A 22,425-nucleotide genomic window follows, 5' to 3' on the forward strand; every position below is an offset into this window, starting at 1 on the left:
TAGAACTGACCCCAGGGCTCTAGGGGGAAAGTTTTACTTGATTTAAGGGAAGGCTTTTCTCTCCCTCAGGCAATGTCTCTTGACAGTGTACTTGCCCGCGGAAGCTCAGGCACCTGTGAGTTCATCTGAGCTGCGTGCTTCTGTTTACTCTCCTCAAACTAAGCCATTTAAACACGTCATAATCTGATGCTGGTAGCTCTGAGGCATCCTACACTTTTCTGCCTCCAGATCTAACACTTTAAGAAGCACATAGTGCCCGCTTTCTTTCTGTACAGTGGACATCCCACTTGCCCCCCGAACCTGGGGGTGAATCAGGTTCAGGGAGCAAGAACTCGGAGGCTGCTGCCTTTGTAGCAGAATCCCATACTGCCAAACCCAGCTCCCAGTTTTCGGTGGAACTTTTCCCAGCCTGATAATAGGGCCCCTCTGGGCCACTGTCTCTATCCGGGGATGGCCCGGCCATCACATTCTTTCTAGAGAGAACTTTGGCTCTGAGACGTGCCTCTCCCAACATTTCCCCTCACCCTCCCCCGGGCCTTGTGTGGCTGAGTGATAGGGACTCATAAAAGGTAGCACGAGGGCACCCAAAGAATCGTTGCTTGTGGTTTTGTCCTGGTCCAGTTGTTTTAGGGCGAAAAATACCCGAGGGTTGGTTCTGTTTAAAAGTGGTTCGCTCAATATGTTTTGTAAAACTTTGGTTGGTTCAATAAAATAGATTTCTATTTGTGTTGGGTTTGGGGATAGGAAATCAGCATGATGCATTTTGGCTTTCAATATGCTGTGTGCTTCTACTTCATACTTGCTATTGAATTTTCATTTTCATTTCTTGGCTGACTGCTTGTATGGGGCAGTCTGCAGAGTGACGTGCTTACTGATTCTGGCAGAAGTGCCACCTGGTTATTGAAAAGTGTCTCGATGATTCATAGTGGAAGTTTGTCCACATCCACCTATATCTCTAACATAGTGTTTCCTTGGCAGAGTAAAATTAGGGAGCCTTTCGGAATTTCTCACCACCTCTTTCTACACGTATCTGACCTTCCTGGATCCAGACTGTGATGAGAAGTTGTTTGACGATACCAGTGAAGGGAGCTTCAGTCCTGATAGTGATTCAGATTTGGGAGGATATTTCGAAGACAACTATAATCAAGGTACGGCTTGGAATGCCTTTGCAGGTGTCCCTGAATTTATTTAAACCTTGGCATTGTGATAAAATTGCCCTAAAACTCAAGCACAGAAAATGATTTGTAATTAACATGACAAAAGAGTCTTTGGAAACTTTCACGTATTAAAATGCCACTTTAATAAACCTAAACTGTGAAAGTGGGGCTTTTTTAAACCTAGAGGGACAAAGAGTTTCAGGAATGTGGACTTTTCACGAAATATAAAGAAAGAAACACACTGCTTGAATTTTCAAAGAAATGGTAGAATGATCTTGGTTTGACTGGATATAAGTGATGAAGTCCTTTGTGTATAACATTTCTCAAACTGAGGAAGGTTTTGGGTTGGAGTGACCTGTTTTTCACTTTTAGATAGTACTTGGGATTGCGGCTGGGGATTCCATAATGCTTAGCTCACTCATGACAAATTAAAACCAAAAGATCAGATGTTGGCTGCTGGCCCTCTCATTGTCTACATATTCAGCTCATCTTGGGATGATGTGATGTAAACACTATTTGGACCTGTATTTTCTTTTTCTAGGATGAAGTTTTTCCAAACAATAACTTTATGAATACATGCATTATCTATGTAAATCTCTTTACTTTCCAGGGGTAGAGTGGAGGTCAAATATCTATATCAAAATGTTGTCTTTCACTAAATCTACTCAGCACTTCATGCTACACGTAATCACTATTATGCATTTAGGTTATTTCTGCAGCTTGTTTTCACTGGCTCTTTTTCTTACCTGTGTAATTATAGAAAGCCAGGATGAACTTGACCAGTATATCAACCACCTCCTGCAAAGCACATCCTCGAAGTGCTATCTGCCACCTCTTTGTAAGAAGACAGAGGACAGCCATGTTTTCAGTGCCATCTACTCCACTCGGGATATACTTTCCGTGATGGCAAAAGCAAAGGGTTTGGAAATTCCATGTACATTATTAACTCTTTTCTGCCTGTTAAAATAACTTCTTTTATCAAAGTAATGCATGAGCATAATGTAAAAGTCAAAGAATCCTAAACGACAACAAAATGCAGCTGTTTCCTGCCTCACCTCTCCCCTCCTCACTGCCCCCAGTCCTTCTACTTAGAGGCAACCACTTTCAACTCTTAGTTGTTTCTCCTGGTATTTACATATTTCTAAATAATGTGTCTGTAGTGCTGTCTTTGATGCATCGATTTTATTCAGTATCTGTTGACTTTTTCTTGTGCAGGTGAGGAATTCAGCTGTGTTAAATCACCACTCCTCTGCTTCACTTCCCCTAACCTATCCATGCAGTTGTATTAAGGTTTAGTTAAATCAGTATTCACTATTTCTGTCATTGTATGTATGCAAATATTATTCCCAACTCAGTATAATAATATACTACATTATCATTTTTCCTCTTCGTTTTCTCTAAAGTTAACAGTTGCCCTATCTTTTAGTTTGCTTCGCTTCCTTTCTACACCTTCCAATGGCCTCGCAATACAAATTTCCACAAGGTGAATCATGTATGAATCTCACGGTTCCACTGCTTTTCTTAGAGTCCAAAAGTTTCCTCCCATCTGGCTGATTGCACTCTAAGCCTCTTGCATACCTGGCATCCTGGGTCTTTTCTTTACGATAATCCTTGGAATCTCCTTTGCTTGTCTCTGCAGTTGGGTTCCCTGTTTCTTGATTCTGGCATGTTCCCCTTTCTCAATTTATTCCTTTGGTGGAATACATTCTAGAACAGTTTCAGTAGGTTTTAAGAAATGGTGCAATGGAAGAGGGCACAGTAATGACAGCCCTTAACTTGCTTGTTTCTGGAGTTCACTGCCCCTTTTGGCCTGGCCACCCTCCACGTCCGGGATGTAGATCTTATCCTGGGATGTTCCTTCATCATCATCTGGGAGACTTCCTTGTCTCCTTTGTTAGCTCTCCTGTTTTCTGTATCTCAACTTTTCCTCTTTCTTAGCTTACTATCTTATTTTGGTGGAGGACATCCAGTAGTTTCCTAGGAAACAGTTCATGGTGGGTAAAATTGTTGAGACCTTTCAAGTCTGAAAATATCTACAAATTCTCCATTTGAGAGTTAGGCTGGGTATAGCATTCTAGATTGAAAATAAATTTTCCTTAAGAATTTTGAAAGCATCTCTTCATTGTCTTCTAGCTATCAGTGTTGCTTCTGAGAAATCGGAACCCATCCTGATTTCTTTTTTTTTTTTTTTTGCGGTACACGGGCCTCTCACTGTTGTGGCCTCTCCCGTTGCGGAGCACAGGCTCCGGACGCGCAGGCTCAGCGGCCATGGCTCACAGGCCCAGCCGCTCCGCGGCATGTGGGATCTTCCCGGACCGGGGCACGAACCCGTGTCCCCTGCATCGGCAGGCGGACTCTCAACCACTGTGCCACCAGGGAAGCCCCATTCTGATTTTTGATCCTTGAAATATAAACTGTTATTCTCTTTCCAAGTTTGTAGGATTTTCTCTCAGGTTCTGAAATTTCAATGATGTGCTTTGTTCTGGGTGTATTTTCATCCACTGTGTTGGCTGCTCAGTGGGCCTTCTCTGTCTTGAAATTTATGTTTTTTAGTCCTGTAAAGTTTTTCTGAAAAATTCCTTGACTCATTTCCTTCCCTACATTTTCTCTGTCCTCTCTTTCTGGTACTTTATGATTCCAATGTTGACCTCCTGAAGAAGTCTTTATCGTTTCTCTCCTGTCTTCCATTTCTCTGTCTTTTGATCTGGTCTGAGGGCAATTGCTTCAACTTTTTGTTCCACCTGCTCAGTTGAGTTTTTCCACTTTTGCTGTCATGTTTTAAATCTTTGTTCTCTGAATTGTATCTGTTCTTGTTTCATGAATGCAATATAATTCTTATTACTCTAAGAATTAATGGCAGGGCTTTTTGTTTTTGTTTTTACATTTTCTTCTCCCTAAATGGTTTCCATTTCCCCCAAGTCAATTGTTCCTGTTTGTATTGGTTTCTATCTTCCAGAGTAGAGTCTTTCCTCCAGTGCTGGGTGTTCCTTGGTTAACTGCTCATGCATATAAGAATCTCCAAGCCTGTACCTGTAAATGGGGCCTGTTGGGTTTATGGGTGAAGGCAGGGCAGATTTCCCAGAGATGTTCTGCGATCTCCTTTGCAATCTCCTTTCTAACCTGTAAGGGTCTGATTGCCTCGAGCTATACAGTCATTTATTCCCCCAAGGAATGTACCCACACCTTCAGACATGTGGGTCAGCATCCCCTCCAGAGACACACATACCACCCCTTTTTTACCCTCTTCAGAGAGACCTTCTAGCCTTCTATCAGGGTGAGCAAGGCAGTTGCCAAGCTGTGTGGAGTTGCACAAGGCATCTAGGGAGCTCACTGCCTCTCACACACCTTCTTCTCCATCTTCCTTCTTATGGTTACCCTCTCTGGACCCCCAAGTTCTAGAGGTCCATGGAGCAGCAAGCTCCTTAGACTTCTGAGGATTCTCTGTTAGAAATCTGACTGGTTCTTGCTTTTCCCCACTGCAGTCTTGGGTTTGGTTGCCTTGTGTCCACTAAATGTTTTCATCCTTCAGCTTTCCCACTTCCAAAATGTTACTATTGTCTTCTCTCCTGCTTCCCTATTCTTTAGGATTTGCCTTTTTAAAAATTATTATTTTTTGTAGTGTTAGTGGGGGTTTAAGAGAAACTAAAACTTATGTTTAATCCACTAGTGTTACCTGAAGGTCTATAAATGCCTTCTATTTATTTATTTTAAAATTTATTTATTTTTAATTTTTGGCTGTGTTGGGTCTTTGTTGCTGTGTACGTGCTTTCTCTAGTTGCGGCAAGCAGGGGCTACTCTTCATTGCGGTGCGTGGGCTTCTCATTGTGGTGGCTTCTCTTGTTGCAGAGCATGGGCTCTAGGCACGTGGGCTTCAGTAGTTGCAGCACGCAGGCTCAGTAGTTGTGGCTCGTGGGCCGTAGAGCGCAGGCTCAGTAGTTGTGGCGCACGGGCTTAGCTGCTCCGCAGCATGTGGGATCTTCCCGGACCAGGGCTTGAACCCATGTCCCCTGCATTGGCAGGTGGATTCTTAACCACTGTGCCACCAGGGAAGCCCTATAAATGCCTTTTAAATATACCTCATCTTTACCTGGAAAGCTTCCTATTTTCCCAAGGTGATATGACATACCCTGGCAGACAGAGATGGCTTAATGAATAAATACTGATAACATCTAAAGGTGGTTAAAAGGGGAATTCCCTGATGGTCCAGTGGTTAGGACTCGGTGCTTTCACTGCTGGGGCCCAGGTTCAGTCCCTGGTCAGGGAACTAATAAGATCCTGCAAGCTGCACAGCGCAGCCCCCAAAATTAATTAATTAATTAGGTGGTTAAAAAAACAGAAGCGCTAACACCCAGCAGTGGCAAAGTGAAACACACAGTGGACAGGAAGCTGGTACACCTCGATTATGAGAAGGCCAGTGACCTTGGGCAAATGACAAGGTCATTGGACAAACCTTGGACAAACCCTCTCTGGTTCTCAGTTTCCACATCTGAAAGAAAAAGAAGCTGGACTCAATCATTTCTAAGTCTCCTTCCAGTCCTAGATGCTGTGTAGTTTTCCCTGAATTCTAAGAGAGAAAAGTGGAATTCAGCTCCTTAAAGCAAGATCTGTGTGTGTCCTGCTCATTTCTTATTTCCAGAGTTAGCACATGATGTGGCCACATGAAAAATTCTTTTTGAAATCAGTGAAACTAAGTAAGTAATCATTTCTTACTTGGTTTGTACTGAATAGGGAGTAGCCACCGTACCTCTTAAAAGAAGTATTTTATCCTTCCTCCTGCTCCAAAGAGCTTTCTCTTTATTCGTTTGTTTTCTAGTTGTTCCCATGGCTTTGCCAACTAAAGTCCTAAGTGCCCACCGTAAATCGCTGAATCTTGTTGATTGTCCTCAGCCACTCCTAAAAAAGGTAAAGTATTTAGAATCACTTTTTCAAAAAGTGTGATGTTCTTTGGTGCTGGTGTAGCCCCAAGAACTCTTTTAAATGGTTGAACTCAAAAGAGCACATTTCTTGGTATCCAGAACTTTCAGGATTAGAAGTTCTGGGTTTTGATGTGCACCCACTCACTTAGTTGTCTGGCTTCTGGTTTGTGTCGGTATGCACACTGAATTTGATGCAAACCTTTATATTTTGCGTGTAGGAGATGGCTACTGACATTCTGCCTACTCATCAGAATCTGTGTCACATTAGAGGAAATGAGCTAGCTCGCTACCAGCCCCGTCCTAGCTGTGCCAGCCAGCCAAAGCCGGGCTACTTGTGGAGCAGGGCACAAAACCAGAAAAAGATTCCTCTGGAGAATAAAATCCCAGGGTGTTCCCCACTAGTTCCCATAATTTGTTATTTTATCCAAAGTTCCCTTTGATTTTATCAGAAAGATTCAGCGTCTGTTGGAGACTATTTTAACCTAACCACAATTTTAGGTTGTTTAAAACTCACATATTTTTTGTGTGTGTTTTGCCTTCAAAAAACATTTTATTGAAGTTTAACATATATAGAGAAAAGTATATAAAATATAAGTATAGAGCTCAATGAATTATCACTGAGCCAACAGACCCGTGTGCGTAACAAGCGCCCTTTGTGTCCCTCCCGGTCGCTTCCTCCCCCTCCACTCGAAAGGTAACTGCTAGCATGAATTCTAACACCAGGGGTTGGTTTTGCCTGTTTTTGACCTTTACATAAATAAAATTTACACATATTTTAACCTGTTCAGTTCAGTCTCCTGCAAACATCCACTAACACAATGATTCACCGATCAGAAATATAAACAAAAAGCCCCAAAAGATACAATGAAAACCTGTAGCATAGCACAGCAGCAGAGTTCCAAGACCGGGTTGGTGTGTCACTTCCTGGTCTTCTGGAAGTTGGCATGCTCAGCCCCCCTCCCCTGCTTTCTGGCTTTTGTATGGACAGGCCCCTGAAGATGACTTCCAGTTTCCCAGAGATGACCACGGCAACATAGACTGTGAGAAGCTGGCTGAGCAGCTGAAAGACTGTTCGAACCTACAGGACCAAGCGGACATTCTGTACATTCTGTATGTAATAAAGTAAGTGGGTGGTCTTCACTAGGTTGAGCTTTCTCTCTTCTCCTTGCTCTTTGTCCTAGGCTTCTTGGCCTTCCAACAAGCCACATCATGGTCATAGTCACCCAAGCTACCCAGACTCACCGTGAACAGACTCCCATCCCCTTCTCTACCTACTAGTGTTGCCCTCCCAAGATGAGAAGGCTGGGTGAGGCCAGGATCTCATCATTTCCTGATGTTAGGCTTCTGTTTCAAATAGACAGAAGACGACGCAGCCCTCTCGGTGAGACTCAAAGGCACTGGGAAGCCCCCAGGCACTTGGCAGAATGCGTGGTGATTCATTCCCCTCCCTGCCAAGTGAGCTCTATTGTAAGAGAATCTGGCCTTGAAACGTTCTGGGCCATACTTCTGGGGTTTTCCATGTCTTGACAGGGGTCCCAGCTGGGACACAAATCTCTCTGGACAGCACGGGGTCACTGTTCACAACCTCCTCAGTGAGCTCTATGGAAAAGCCGGCTTGAACCAGGAGTGGGGTCTGATCCGCTACATCTCTGGCCTACTCAAGAAGAAAGTGGAAGTCCTGGCTGAGGTCAGAACCACCATGCACGTGAAGGGTGTCTGTTTGTCTTCTCTAGCCCGGTGCCGTCTTCCTATTAGGAAAGCTGGAGGCAAGCACCTTCATTTGTAAAGGAAACACGTTGTTTAATATACAGACGGAGCTGGGCCTTCTGTCCTGACCTCCCACTGCTCTTGGAAGACAGGCAGAGGAAATGAAATTCAAGTTGATTAGTTTTGTTACTCCTTAGCTGCAGAAAAGGGTTTACCAAGAAATGAAATGAAAATGCTCTGTGGCCCTGCACCCTCTTAAACAGAGCTCTCTTATCTCTGCACATCTGTAATACAATCATCATCAGTATTTTAACCCCAAGGCCCTGCAAAATCCAGAATTGCTTTCTATGACATTCAGGTTCTTTTTTTTCCCCATTCATTCATTCATTTATTTATTTTATGGCTGCATTGGGTCTTCATTGCTGCACATGGGCTCTCTCCAGTTGCGGCGAGCGGGGGCTACTCTTCATTGTGGTGCGCGGGCTTCTCATTGCGGTGGCTTCTCTTGTTGCAGAGCATGGGCTCTAGGCACGCAGGCTTCAGTAGTTATGGCGCGTGGGCTCAGTAGGTGTGGCTCACGAGCTCTAGAGCGCAGGCTCAGTAGTTGTGGCGCACGGGCTTAGTTGCTCCGTGGCATGTGGGATCTTCCCGGCCCAGGGCTCGAACCCGTGTCCCCTGCATTGGCAGGCGGATTCTTAACCACTGTGCCACTAGGGAAGTCCCCAAGTTCACTGTTTTAGTAAGGTGATGGTATTTATTATATGTGAATAATGGGGAAACTGGCAACTTAGGACTATAATATGGTCATTAACTCTTAACATCAGTATTTTAGGACTCATAGCAACTCATCCTCCTTATGGAATATCAGGGAATCCAGTGTGTTTGCTACAGGGGGTGAGCATAAAATACCCACTAATAGGCCCTGCAGAGCCAGGCCTGGGACCACATTTTGGGGACAAAGATCACGGGGACCCAACTCTGGCTGGGTTGCTCAGTCTGGGGTCTGTGTATGAATTTTCAAATAAATAGCAGCATGGGTCATGAAGTTTGTAAAGGTAAATTTATGATCTTATTGGCAGTGGTCCTTCCCCACCGGCTTTGCTAATCTCCCTCCCCCTCCCCCTTTTCCTAAACGTGCAGGCCTGCACGGACCTGCTGTCGCACCAGAAGCAGCTCACGGTGGGCCTACCGCCAGAACCCCGGGAGAAGACCATCTCCGCGTAAGTTTTCAACCTGGGGCCTCAGGTTTGGGGGCGGTACCTGGGGGGAAAACATCAGTGCTGTCCACCATTCAGGAAGAGAGGCTTTTTATAGACACTGTCACTCGAGCACTTCCAGCAGGAAAATGAGGATATTCCATAGAGGACTAGGAGGCATCTTTCGTGGTGTTTGTGTCCTGACGCTCCTTCCTAGGCCTCTTCCCCCCGAGGAGCTCACAGAACTCATCTACGAAGCCAGCGGGCAGGACATCAGCATCGCCGTGCTCACACAGGTCAGCTGGCCACGGAGGGGCAGGGCTGTCTCGGGGCAGCAGGGGCTTCTCCGCCACCAGCCAGTCTCTGAAGCCCTGTCTCCACGTCTGTCTGTGTCAGGAGATTGTGGTTTACCTGGCGATGTATGTCAGGGCACAGCCCAGCCTCTTCGTGGAGATGCTCAGACTCCGGATTGGACTCATCATTCAGGTGATGGCCACGGAGCTGGCGCGGAGCCTGAACTGTTCAGGTGCGATTCTCACGCGCGGCTCCCACAGCTCCTGCACCCACCCGCCCCTGGGGAGCCCTGCTCAAGTATTCTGGAACCAGGGCTTCTGAGCCTTTGGGTGGGCTCACGGCTTCACCAGATTCTCTCGTTTAGATGTAACTTCCGCCAAACCAACCAGCACAGGGTGTTGAATTTCATAGGTTAGGGAAAATGAGGTACTAGAATCTTCTGCTCTGCTCCTGACATCTGAGTTCCTCACTGTTTCTCCTTGTGGTAAGATGTCACCCCCCATTTCATAAAACCTCTGCTGGGAGAAATCCTACCAATTTAAATATGTAAATCAACTGCAAGGGGCATTCCAACATTGGGGGTTATTACAGTGAGAAAAATTATGCGTCTGAGTTAAGAAAATATACAACTTAAATAGCAGCATTTAGAATCACCAAGGATCGGTACCTTTCAGTCCTGAAGCAGTAGAGAGGTGATCCTGAGCAGGGAGACCTCCCACAGTACCCTTTGTCTCCACCACCACCCCACGCCCACGCCACTCTACCTTCCCCTGCCACCAGGCCTGTGTCGGGACACTTACACGATGTTTGTTTTTAGGAGAAGAAGCTTCTGAAAGTTTGATGAACCTCAGCCCTTTCGATATGAAAAATCTCCTACACCATATTTTAAGTGGAAAGGAGTTTGGTGTTGAAAGAAGCGGTAAGTAAATGCCCATCTTACTGAGGGGAGGGGGTCAGAGAGGGCTGGACTGACGTGTCCAGCGTGGCCTGGAACTGCTTCATTTCTATACAGATCAACACCAGTAATCGCGATTCGGGACATAATGTTTGGGTAGCAGGTTCCTACTTCACTGAGATGGACAGAGTTCTAGGTTTAAGGTTGTGACTTGTAGGGCTTTGTGACCCCCTCGTCGGCTGGCTGGGAGAGCTGCGGTCCCATGTGGGCGTGGTGCACACCCTGGCCTGCGGCCTCCCTCCTTCTGCAGTTGGTCCAGGCACTGTCACTTGTGCACAGGGGTTAGGAGCAGGTGAGGTGACCAAGGTGTCAGCATGCAAGGGCTGTCTTTTCCCAGCACCTGAGGGCCCCACCTTTAGTGTGGGTTGGTTTTCAGTTAGACCCCCATCACCCTTCATGGGCCCAGATAAAAGCCCTCTGCAGCCTCACAGCACCTTCTTGCTGAGTGAGTTTGCCTCGTCCCCTTCTTGCTCTCTCTCACTTTTTATCTGTACTGGAACCCTGTTTGCAGTGCTAGGAAATATAATCGCCCAAGTCCTGGTGGAATTCTGTTCTCAAATGCTCCCTAATTATAATTGAAGCAATTATCATTTACCCTCCTCACAATAAGGTGAAATGATTTGCAGACACATTGGTGAATTTGTTTCATCAAGCCAAAGAAATGCAGTGTGGGCTGTCATTCTTTTTATTTAATAAGGACATTGGGTACTTCGGATCTTTTCTTTAGAGTGGGCACCAGCAGGCAACCAAACCGGCATCGTGCGATCAGGTGTGTTTTGGTGGGTTTTCTCCTTTCCTGAGGAATGGTCAAGATCCTTTTCCAAAAGTAATTTTCAGTTCTTTCAAATGCACAGTCCTTGAAATGTAAATATGTAAGATTAATATTTAATGTGTTCTGCTCATCAAAATAATATATGTGGTTTGACACAGATAATTACTAAAAATTGTTATTAAACAGAGTAATGTCACTTGAAACCATAAACATGTCTAATTGCAAGCAAGGCCAGAAGAGGTCCTGTCTTTTTGCGTACAGCATCATTTGTTAATTGTCCTTTGTAATTGTTCAATTTTTATAAATCAGGAAACTCAAATAGTCTTAGAATTTTTATTACATCCTGAGATGTCGGAGATGAGTATTTTCAGCTAATGCCCACTCTATACAGGCCCCACTGTAGCTTCCCAGACCCCTTTGGGTTCCGTTTTCCACTCTCCCGGTGTCCCTCCTCCCTCTCTGGCTAATCGTCGTGTCTCCTTTGTGGGTCCTCCCTCTGTGCTGTCCTTTGGCTCCTTATTTGTCTCTACTCCTCTGGGCAGTTCCCTACTCCCATGGCTTCGGGGGTGGGGTGGGTGGGAAGGCAGGGCACGCAGAGGATGCTGCCCGAGGAAATGACCTTAGAGTCGGGCCTTCAGAAGGAGAGGACGCACCTGGCAGAGGGGAGCAGGCAGGCCAGGAGGGAGCCGCCTGTGCAATGCCCAGTGCTGAGTGGCTGGCCTGGAGGGGACAGCTAAGAGCGGCGGGTGGGCTCAAGTCGGTAGGGCTTTGTGTGCCCCTGTGAGGCTTTAACCTGAAGAAGGATTCGAGGTGGACAGTGACATGGTCACACGTGCCTTTAAGAATGATCGTTGTGAGCACACCGTGGAGAACCGGTTAGTGGGGGCAGGGCGGGCAGCAGAGTGGAGCCAGGTGACGGGTCCTCCCTGCCCCTTCTGTGTGTCTTCGCCACCTCCAGCCTTTGGTCGGCTTGTTCTCCCAGGACTTCCCTCTCCGGCCCCAAGGCTGGACCTTAATTAGGTGGTCTCAGTTTTCTGCAAGGAAGGGGGTGCATTTGGAGAAGTAAAAAATTATTTTAAAAGACATATCCAAATCATTGAAGGGTTTCCTGGCCACTCAGTGTTTTCTGCATGCTGCTTAAGTGATGTTCACTCTGTCACTCATCCACTCAAACACATGTTGAGCCTGTGCTGTGTAGCAGGCGCTGCCCCAGGTGCTGGAAACAGAGCGCTGGCCAGGGCAGACACGGCCACCTCTAATGGAGTGCATGGTCGAGTGGGAGAGAGAGACGCGGATAAAAATAAGCACATGCGGGCTTCCCTGGTGGCGCAGTGGTTAAGAATCCACTTGCCAATGCAGGGGACACGGGTTCGAGCCCTGGCCCGGGAAGATCCCACATGCCGCGCAGCAACTAAGCCCGTGCGCCACAACTACTGAGCCTGCGCTCTAGACCCCGTGAGCCACAGCTTCTGAAGGCTGCGCGCCTAGAGCCCGTGCTCTGCAACAAGAGAAGCCACTGCAATGAGAAGCCTGTGCACCGCAACGAAGAGTAGAGTAGCCCCCGCTCACCACAACCAGAGAAAAGCCCACGCGCAACAACAAAGACCCAACGCAGCCAAAAACAAAATAAATAAAATAAAATAATTAATTAAAAAAATAAGCACATGCATGCATTCCTCTCAGGGTGGACAAAATATCGTTTCTAAGAACGATGTGTGTGTTTCCTCTCCAGTGCGGCCTATCCATTCCTCCACATCCAGCCCTGCCATCTCCATCCATGAGGTGGGACATACTGGAGTCACCAAAACCGAGAGGAGTGGCATCAACAGGCTGAGGAGTGAGATGAAACAGGTAAGAAGAGCTCTCGGTGCCAGGAAAGAAGTGGTTTTCCTATCTGGGCTCAAGTCAGAAAGTGATAGAAACCCAAGGCATGCAGGGTACAGCCTGCTTTGTAAAGGACGTGCCATCCCTTCTGTCCTGGAATCTGAACACACCCTGTGCCCAGACATCCCAGAGCCACTCACGTGCACCCACCACATGCTCATCCTTAACGTTAAGGTGTTATGCGAGCATTCTGGAAAATACCCTTCCCCGTGTTTGCCTGTTGCCCGAGAACTAGTCATTCAAATGGATCACAGCCATTTAAAAAGTAGAGTCGCGCAAAAGGTAACTGAATCATCTCTCCATCAAATGTGTCCTTCAGGTGAAACAGAGACACCTTTATTTTCCACCATCCACAGGTGTCTCTTTTGTGCTCACCTTTGTTTAATTCACAGTAAGTTCCTTCTCAACTGATCCCACAGGACGGCAAGTCAACAGCCTTTCAGTCCTAATGTGCCGGTTACTGTGGTAGGACTTGACAGTGATCTACAGTAGGAAATAGTTTCTTTCCTTCTGACTGTGACCTGCAGTGAGAGACACACTCGGATTTTCTTCTCCATTTCAAATGATGACTCAGTAGATTGAGTCTGTGAGGCACTGAGGGTCACACCCTGCAGCTGGAGCAACACTTCCTTGGACAATCTAGAGGGTGATAGAAGTAGTAAGGCATCCTTGATTTGAAACTGGTTTTTGTTTATCTTCTGATGTATTTTTACTTTCAGATGACTAGGCGATTTAGTGCTGATGAACAGGTGAAACATCTTTGTCTTGTTTCCTCCTTTACTGTGCTTCATGTTCTTTCTGGCTTGAATGGGGAAAGCAAGGCTGTGAGTACAGAGAGTCTGAGTGGGTGGAGAACGGTTCTGCCCGTCCAACATGCTTGGGTGGAGGGGACTCTGCAGGCTGTGGGAGGCAGCCCTGGGGACAGGCAGAGCACTGGACTTGAAAGCAGGAGAGCCCTGCGCCTTTAAACAAATCCATGTATCAAACTTGGATTTTACAGGAGGCTATGTGAAAGGGATGGTCCCGGGTTCTGCCTCGGCAGCAGTTTCTGTCAAAAAAAGGGAAGAAATAGGGACAAATAGATTGTGGTCATTGATTATAGCAGTAGAAAGAATACTGCTACTTCCTGTCCCTAGATTGCCTGGGGGAATTTAACCCTGGAAGGAAAAGAAAATGTAAGGATACTGTTCTTTTATGTCACCCTTGTGACATACTTCCTTCGCCTCCTCCATCCAGAAGATCAGAGCCCCTTTCCTAATGATTTAATGTCTCTGTGAGAGAGCTCAGAGGAGTCACATACTGACACGCGGATTCTCTGTGTTGTCCCAGGGAAAAACGTCCATGCTGTCTCATTCGAATTTATGCTCTTTCCAAGTAAGGAACAGATTTTCCAAACATCTTCCTTTGCCCACCACTAGGTGGCACTGTCCCTCTTGTTACCTACATCCCGATGGCCGCTGACTGTGGCTGAATATGGGTGGTTCCTTCCGTCTCCATTTAGTGCCGTCCTTACATATTACGGGGACAAAATGATCACCTTTTTTCTTTGATGGGTTTAGATTCAGTTAGCCAGTACAAGTTTTGTATTTGGCCACTTATATCAAAGAAGTATATTATCCTCTTTCCAAAATTAACATAAAAGATTAGCATTTCATGGCTGGGAGTTTGGAAAATAAGTCGTGTGCTAACTTGATGAGGCACCCTCCACATCTGACTAGATATGGGAACACTCCACACTCAGAGAAAGCATTTCCCGGGACCTCTATTGCGCGAGCCCAGAGCTCTGCCCGCTGCTCTGCAGGCCATCTGCCTGGGGGGGTGAGTGAGAACTTGTGGCCACCCGCATCCTCTGCCTCTTCCTTCCTTGGCTGTTTCTGAGGCTGTTCTATGTTCCTTCTCTCTGCGTGCATCCTTTGGTGTCATTGCACATGACTGAGTGGACTCTCTTTGTTTTGTAGCTCTTTTCTGTGAGCCAGGCCCCATCCGGCAGCGCACACTCCTCCAAGTCTGTGGTAAACAGTGTGTCCCAGCCATTGTCCCCTTCGCCACCTCCTTCTCGTTTATGGTGTCTGAATCCTCTCGTTGCCCTTCTCGTGCTCCCACCACCTCCCTCACTTCCGAAGATGTGAACAGGTTTAAGTGTTTCCACTTGACTATGATTATGAGTAGAGGCTAGAAAGAAAGCCGAGAACCTGTGGAACTGAGCTCTGTTTTTCCATCTTGAGCTCTCTGCTTATGCTCCTCGGTGGGGTATGACTGAGGAGCACTTTTCTCACCAATTCCCAGGAGCTTCTGGAACTTTCGAGGCAGTGGTTATGTGCCTTTCCGTTGAGTCACGGGAGTGAACCACTGCCAGCACGTGCTGATTGGCACTTTGTACGCAGAATGCCCCCCCCCCCCCCCGCTTGGCTTGAGGCCGCAGCTGAGATGGAAGGCTAGGAAGTGTTCTCATTGCAGAGGCGAGTCTGAATCCTCCTTGCGAAACTAGAGGCAGAAAACCAGCTGAGTCATTGATGAGCGTGGCTGTAATTACTTTTATTTGTATCTAATTGTTGCCGTATTTAAATGGCAGTAATGAGCCCAATGGAATAACCCAGCCTAAGAGCCTTTTCAAAATAACATCCGATGAAGTCTCAGTGCGCTCCAAGAAGACTCCTGCCCTGCTGGCCTGCTTGACATTGGGATTGCATTTTAAACCTTTAAATTTGACGTTGCACACTGAGAAACGAAAGTGCCAGGTAGTCCAGAACAGAGATAATGTGTAAGGATGAAGGTTATCCCTTCCCCGACCCAGAGGCCAAGGGGTGAGAATCCATCCACGGGAAGAAAGCAGGTGTGAGCTTTGCCGCAGGGAGGCCACCGCTGAGGGAACCGCTTTCAGGCCTGGTCTCAGGCCCCACTGGGAGCCTCTCAGAGCTGCCTCCGCAGTCGTGGGCGGGCCTGTGGCTCCCGAGGCAGAAGCAAAACTGCTGGCCCTGCCCCAGCGCTTCCCTCGTGGAGGCCGGAATAAATCCAGCCTCGGGGAGGAGGTGGGCAGGAGGTGATACCCCTCCTGCCTCAGCAAAGGCTCCTGGCTCGGAGGTGGTCATCGCCCCAAATTAGGATAAAGTGCCGTGCTGAGAACAGGCAAAGTAGAAAGCGATTGAAAAGGAAGGTGGAAATACCATAGCCCCTGAGGCCCCGCCACAAACGTGGGTTCCAGCCTTCCCTCCTTCCAGGGCTCCAGAGCCTTGCCCTGCGCTGTGTTGTGTTCTCGTGGCAGCTGCACTGCAGGGGAGTGACCACCACTCTCCGCGGCACCACAGGAGGAAAGTGGTCACTGTGGCGTTGGTCTCCGTGGGCTGCGGCACCCGAGGAGTCACCTCCTCCAGGTCCGAGACCTCCCCAAGCCCTCCAGCAGCAGTGCCTGCCGACCCCACGGCCGGGCGTGCTCCCAGGGTTTCCCGCATCTGCACTCGGGGTGCGCACCTGTGCCCCACTGCTCAGATGAGGCTGAGCGTGCTCGCGGCAAGTTAGAGACTGGAGCAGCCGATGTGGAGTCGGGATTTGCAGCCCCCCCAGAGCCCACCCCCTGACCTGCTCGGCCTCTCCGTTGGGTCAGGGGCTTCTTATGCTGTACTTCCTCTTGGGGGCTGGGAAGAGTGCACGGAAGGAGCTTAGTAAACGAACCGGGGCAGGAAGGAGTGAATCCAGCTGGTGGTGTTGACTGGTTTACGGAGCCGCCCTCTCGGTGACCAGCACTGCCAGGGGGTGCCGGCTGTGAGGCTTCTGAAGGCCGCACCTTTTCTGTCTTGCAGAGGTCCAGCACCCCATCCTCACCCACGGGCACGTCATCGTCAGACTCAGGTGGGCATCACATCGGCTGGGGGGAGCAGCAGGGCCAGTGGCTGCGCAGGAGAAGGCTGGACGGGGCCATCAACAGAGTCCCCGTGGGATTTTACCAGAAGGTGTGGCAGATCCTTCAGAAGGTGAGCTTGGCCACTGTGCTGCATTCCATAGGCACTGGTGCTGAGGCGTGCTGGCACCTACAGGTAGCAGGCGGCTGCAGAACAGGCGCATAAGCCCCAACCTTAGGTAGCTCACGGCCTAGAGCAGGGTTTCTCCCCCCTCGGCACCATTGACATTTGGGGCTGGGTAATTCTCACTTCCGGGGCTGCCCTGTGCATTGTGGGATGTTAAGCGACATCCCTGGTCTCTACCCGCTAGATGCTGGTAGCACCCCCCCCCCCCCAAGTGTGACAACCAAAATGTCCCCAGACATTGCCGAGTGTCCTCCGGGAGGCAAATTGCCACTGGTTGAGAAACACTGGCTGGAAACCCAACAAGATAGATAAGGTGGCAGCCCAGGTTGTGGGGGGCCACCTTTGACGTAATTTAGGAACGCAGAGAAGTCGGAAGGTAGGCAAGAACCAGAGAAGGCAGGGAGAGCTCTGGATGAAACACCGTAACCCGGCTGACCCAGAACAGCCGCAGGAGCCACGCCCCTTGGTCCCTGCCCCCGCCTCCTGTCTCGCTCCCCTCATCAGCCTCAGAGCGTCCCGGTGTCTCCCTGGGCCCCACCAGAGGGACTGTCTGCCTCCATTAGAAGCTTCTGTGCAAACCAAGAACCACAGGCAGGACCGAGTTTTTCCCTAAACTATTTTTGTTAGCTCATTTCACAGTAGAAGAGGCGAGGAGAGAAGAGGCATCCCTAAGACCCCGTACTGCAGCCCCTTTCGGCTGCGTTATGTCCCCTGTGAGGTCCTCCTCGTGGAGCTGGGCATGGAGAGGTCAGAGGGGTCCCTGTCCTCACAGCTGAACTCCGGTCCCCACGTGGGGGCAGGGCCCGAAGAGGCCTCTTGTCAGGAGGAAGGAGCGTTTGCTGCCGCTGCATCCTCAGCCCACCTGGGACGGAGGCGGTGCAGCTGCTGTCTCCAGGGCACAGGGAGTCAGGAGGCAGCCTGTGAGCCCAGAACTGTTCCTGGGGCCGGGCTTCCACCGGCTTCATACCAAGATGCTTTTATTATGAAAAAGCAGCATTTTGTATTGAGCCAGCGCTGGTTATTTATATGCACGGGTGTGCGTGTGCGTGCATGTGCTCTAGTCTTTTGTGATTGGTGCTTATTATAGAAATCTCAAAAATAGATGCCTGCAAAGGCATAGAAGTATCACTTCGCCAGCAGGAAACATGCACATCTCCCTTTATCTGGCACCAAAGGGGGCCTCTCAGCCGCCAGGGCCGGGTTGCCAAGTGAAACTCGGAGCTCCCACAGAGGAGGACCCGGCAGCTCCCTGGGGCGTTGTTCGGGTGAGATCTGAACGATGCCTGCTGGTTCCATCGAAAAACACAGCCCGTGGGCAGTGAGAACAAGCCCTCTAAAAATAACTCCGACAGTCTGGCGTGTGCCAGTCCTCGTGCTGGCTTCCAGGGCAGAGCGACTTGAGCGTGTGCGCGCCGTTTTTAATCACGTTCTGGAATCTGACTGAAATGTGAAATGCGTGTTCTGCCTCCAGTGTCACGGTCTGTCCATCGACGGTTATGTGCTCCCATCCTCGACGACGCGAGAGGTAGGATGGGAAAAACCCAAACGCCGTGAGTTTTCACTAAGTGCTTTATTTCTTGGACTCTGACCACTCGCCCTTCTTTCAAGCTTGTTACATACAGGGCATTTGTAGATCCGATCTTTCTAGACACTTAACCCTCAAGTTTTGCAAAGTTTTTTTCCCCACATTTGTTGCATCATCTTTTCTCTTTCCCCTCAGAAAGAGTATGTCTGGACTGTCGACATCTTTAGATTTGTTTCTGAAAACTCTCTTAAGAGAAGAGCAAAGTTGCTCGCCATGCTTATGGGACCCACGGCAGAGAACAGTCATCTTCCCTGGTTTCTTTCCCCCATTCATTCTTTTAAAAAATTGATCTTTTAGTTTTTACACCACCCAAGGCACCATGCTGTGCACCACAAGGAATAATGAAGAAAGAGAAATAAGAAACGGCCCTGCCCCTGGAAGTCGCAGTCCAGCGGGATAGGTGACTAATGCTAGGACCAGGCTGACTGATGCCCAGGGCAGAGCTCTCAGCTTCCTGCCCCAGAGGATTCCTGTGGGCAGAATTAGCAAAGTGGCCGGAGAGGAGGCAGCGTTTACGCTGAGCCACTGGGTGCTGTGGGCAGCGTGGGTGACAGGACTGTGTCTGTGCTCGCTTCACTCGTGACCCCCTGCTGGTCCCTTTGGCAGATGACCCCACAGGAGATCAAGTTTGCTGTCCACGTTGAGTCGGTGCTGAACCGAGTGCCGCAGCCTGAGTACCGGCAGCTGCTGGTGGAGGCCATCATGGTGCTGACGCTGCTCTCGGACACGGAGATGAACAGCATTGGGGGCATCATCCATGTGGACCAGATCGTGCACACGGCCAACCAGCTGTTCCTGCAGGACCAGGTGGGTGTGCCCAGAGCCAAGGTGGGGACGCGGCAGTGCAGCCGGCTTGGCTGGCATTTATCTCTGTCGAGGCTGGAGATCCTGTGACCAACAGGAAATATTCTTGAACAAAGATAATGTCATCACAGATGGTGGGAAAATGTCAACCATTTGGTTTGAAAATGGCACAGTGGCCACTGGGAGATCTAAAGACCTTTGGAGATGGACAGGCCCATTTCAGCATAGGTTCTAGTGCCAGCACCAGCCTCGCGACATGTCTGGCCCCAAGTAAACCAGCCACTTAGCCTGCACCAAAGTCGAGCTAGAAGAAGCCGTCCTCCCATCCTAGAATCAGTGATGTGCTGCCAACTCGGGCGGGTGGGGACACGGTGCCCAGAGCAGAGGCCATCTGTCCCCCCGTTAGGCCGGTAGCGCCAGCTCTGCTCACGTGTTGCCTCTGCCCTTTCCTGCTGCAGATGTCGATCGGTGCCACGGACACGCTGGAGAAGGACCAAGCCACGGGCATTTGCCACTTCTTTTACGACAGTGCTCCCAGCGGGGCTTACGGGACAATGACCTACCTGACGAAGGCGGTGGCTTCTCACCTGCAGGAATTGCTGCCCAATTCAGGCTGCCACATGCAGTAGGGCCTCGGCGCTCTGAGCCCAAGATCCCCTGTGCTGTCACAAAAGCATTTCCCATCAGCAGCCCTGGCAGGGAGGAGGTGGCAGTAACACACCTGAAAGCAGTATACGTCCAAGCCGCAGAATCCTGTGCCCGCCCCCGAGGAGCGCCCTGGGATCATCTTCTCACATTCATTTTGCTGGGAAGTTTGTCACAGCATCTGGTCTCCTGGAGTCTGAGGAGGTATCAGAAGTTGGTCTCCTCTTGTGAGTGCAGAGTGAAGTGAGAAGGCAGCTTAAACTGGCTTTCGCAGAGTTGCCGAACAGGCTCAATGAGCTGGTGATACATCTTCCAGATGAAAAGATCCTTCCAGCAGCTGCGGACCTTGGCCAGGGGCACATCTTAACGGTACAGTCTGTCTGTGGGTCAAAATGTGTAGCAAATAGAACAACTCATCGTGCAGAGAGGTGTGGCTGTCTCGTGCCTTGCTTTCCTCCTCGGCTTGTTGCTGTCTTACTGGCAGCTACCTTTGCGTGACGGTTCTCCTTCACCAACATTTAGAAAATTGCTCCCACTTGACTTTGGCTCATGGTCTTCAAGGATTTTATCTTGGCCACCCGTGAGTTAGGGATTTCTCCTGCCTTATGAAAATATCCCACATCAATCATCTTCCAGAATCTAACCAAAAAGAAGCAAGGCAGAGGAGAAGCCAACCCTTCTTCTAGCTGGGCCAACTGTTGTTTTGGGGCTGGCATGGGCAGGGAGTCCCTCTGGAAGGCCTGTGCCCCCGCCCCCGTCGTGGGGTGGCGGCCGGCAGGGAGCGGCACGCCCACCGTGTTCTGGGGGAGCCACGTGCTGAGTCTGCAGCACCAGACGCCACAGAAGTGCGTGCCGTGCTCCCTCTTCAATGCTTCCCTCTGCGGCAGGGCCAGGCTGGGGCCTCAAGCCCTTCTCACAGCAGCACTTTTGCCTTAAGGCTCTCAGGTGGGGTGTAGCTGGAGGCCTTGCTTGCAGAGGCGTGAGGACAAATCCTGATGGGGCAGGGCCTCGCCAGTCTTTCCTTGCCAAGGTCCTGATGGATGGAGTTTCTCTCCAGGTGTCTTACGGGGATGGGGGGTGGGCATGACACACAACAGGGAAAACCGTTTCTGTGGATAATGGACTCTGAAGGACAGTCACCTGGTGGCCTCGTGGTGCGCTCTGGCTGGTTGAGGGTGACGGCTTAGATTGGTGATGACTCTGCCTCTGAAATGGAAACTTGGCCATTGGATCTTTGCGTGGAAGTTTGCGTGAAGGTGGAGAAAGCCGATGCTCAGGCTGCTTTGAGACGACAGCAAGGTGCCCAGTGCCCCCCAGAGTCAGGATGCGGCACTGACCAGTATTCTTGAAGCAGAGGAAAGGCAGGGAGGGTTCCTGCTAAAGAGCCTCACTTCAGTCCAAGCCAAACACTTTGTAGTTGCCCCTGGGGGAGAGAGTCTGGAACATGAGTCTTGGCTCACTTACCCGCTCGGTGGTGCACAGGCGCTGTCTACACGGGACATCAGTGCCTTGGCTTCATATTTGTTTGAAACCATAATATTTTCCTTGCTGAGGTACAGAGTAGTTACATAAAGAAAAGTGCCCAGGGGCTTCCCTGGTGGCGCAGTGGTTGAGAGTCCGCCTGCCGATGCAGGGGACACGGGTTTGTGCCCCGGTCCGGGAAGATCCCACGTGCCGCGGAGCGGCTGGGCCCGTGAGCCATGGCCGCTGAGCCTGCGGGTCCGGAGCCGGTGCTCCGCAACGGGAGAGGCCACAGCAGTGAGAGGCCTGTGTACCGCTAAAGAAAAAAAAAAGAACAGTGCCCAAAATCTCTCTCAATTTCTGCTCCAGTGGACTCCCACATCCCCTCCCCTTCCTATTACTGTCGGTATGTCAAACCTTTCTCCTCAGATTACTAGATGGTTCCTTCTGTCATTCATCGGCACGTGTGAGATGCTCTGTCTGTGACTCGGTGCTCAAGGCCCTCAGCCTGCACAGGAAAGCCAGTGTGAACAGATGACCAGGCTTTAGCGTGGTGGGGGGGGGGGGGGGTGTGAGGGAGCTGGACGAGGGCTGGGCTGGGAAGGTAGGGACGGCCCAGAGCCCTGCCATCAGCATGGCAGATCCCGGAGACAGTGTGGGTGGCCTGGCGCCGTGCCCCGAGCCCCCCGCAGTGCCCGGAGCCTTCCTGTTTGTGCCCCGTCTTCCCTTGGAAGCCAGTTTGCTCTCATTTGCCTCGGCGGGTCCAGGGGGGTCACAGCCACCCACGTTTCATAGTCGCGTTTTCATGGCCTTTATTTCTGGTGTCTTTAAGACATGCTTGACATAAACAAGACTCATGTCATTCACCAGATAGACTCCCTGGTGGATCATTTCAAACACAGATAATGTAAGAAAGGTACAAGCCACTAAAGGCCCGGTTGCTTCTTGGGCAAAGGCTCGAGAAGAGTTACAGCCCTCCAGAATGAGCCAGGTGCTAATTTAGAACGATCACCTGCCTGTGGATGAC

The 22,425-nt window shown here is 49.7% G+C and overlaps 1 protein-coding gene across 12 annotated transcripts in view; it reads left to right on the top strand.

Moving 5' to 3' along the window:
• Positions 1-20,364, top strand: part of PHKA2 (phosphorylase kinase regulatory subunit alpha 2) — an 81,921-nt gene extending 61,557 nt beyond the window's left edge. Inside the window, exons 18-34 of one of the 12 annotated variants that reach the window (XM_067723394.1) lie at positions 979-1,148; positions 1,918-2,091; positions 5,971-6,059; positions 7,062-7,195; positions 7,604-7,760; positions 8,921-9,000; positions 9,095-9,272; positions 9,373-9,502; positions 10,088-10,189; positions 12,730-12,848; positions 13,601-13,630; positions 14,840-14,893; positions 16,187-16,252; positions 16,679-16,849; positions 18,375-18,428; positions 19,095-19,295; positions 19,751-20,364. In XM_067723394.1, coding sequence (XP_067579495.1) covers positions 979-1,148; positions 1,918-2,091; positions 5,971-6,059; positions 7,062-7,195; positions 7,604-7,760; positions 8,921-9,000; positions 9,095-9,272; positions 9,373-9,502; positions 10,088-10,189; positions 12,730-12,848; positions 13,601-13,630; positions 14,840-14,893; positions 16,187-16,252; positions 16,679-16,849; positions 18,375-18,428; positions 19,095-19,295; positions 19,751-19,921 — 2,080 coding nt within the window. In that variant the 3' untranslated portion in view covers positions 19,922-20,364. Of the gene's footprint in view, positions 1-978; positions 1,149-1,917; positions 2,092-5,970; positions 6,060-7,061; positions 7,196-7,603; positions 7,761-8,920; positions 9,001-9,094; positions 9,273-9,372; positions 9,503-10,087; positions 10,190-12,729; positions 12,849-13,600; positions 13,631-14,839; positions 14,894-16,143; positions 16,253-16,678; positions 16,850-18,374; positions 18,454-19,094; positions 19,296-19,750 lie in introns of those variants that run through there. The other 11 variants (XM_067723395.1, XM_067723396.1, XM_067723398.1 and 8 more) reach the window with 11 other exon arrangements.
• The last annotated feature ends 2,061 nt before the right edge of the window (positions 20,365-22,425 follow it).

The sequence above is a fragment of the Pseudorca crassidens genome, chromosome X (genome assembly GCF_039906515.1).
Source record: "Pseudorca crassidens isolate mPseCra1 chromosome X, mPseCra1.hap1, whole genome shotgun sequence".
In the NCBI taxonomy this organism is placed as follows: domain Eukaryota; kingdom Metazoa; phylum Chordata; class Mammalia; order Artiodactyla; family Delphinidae; genus Pseudorca; species Pseudorca crassidens.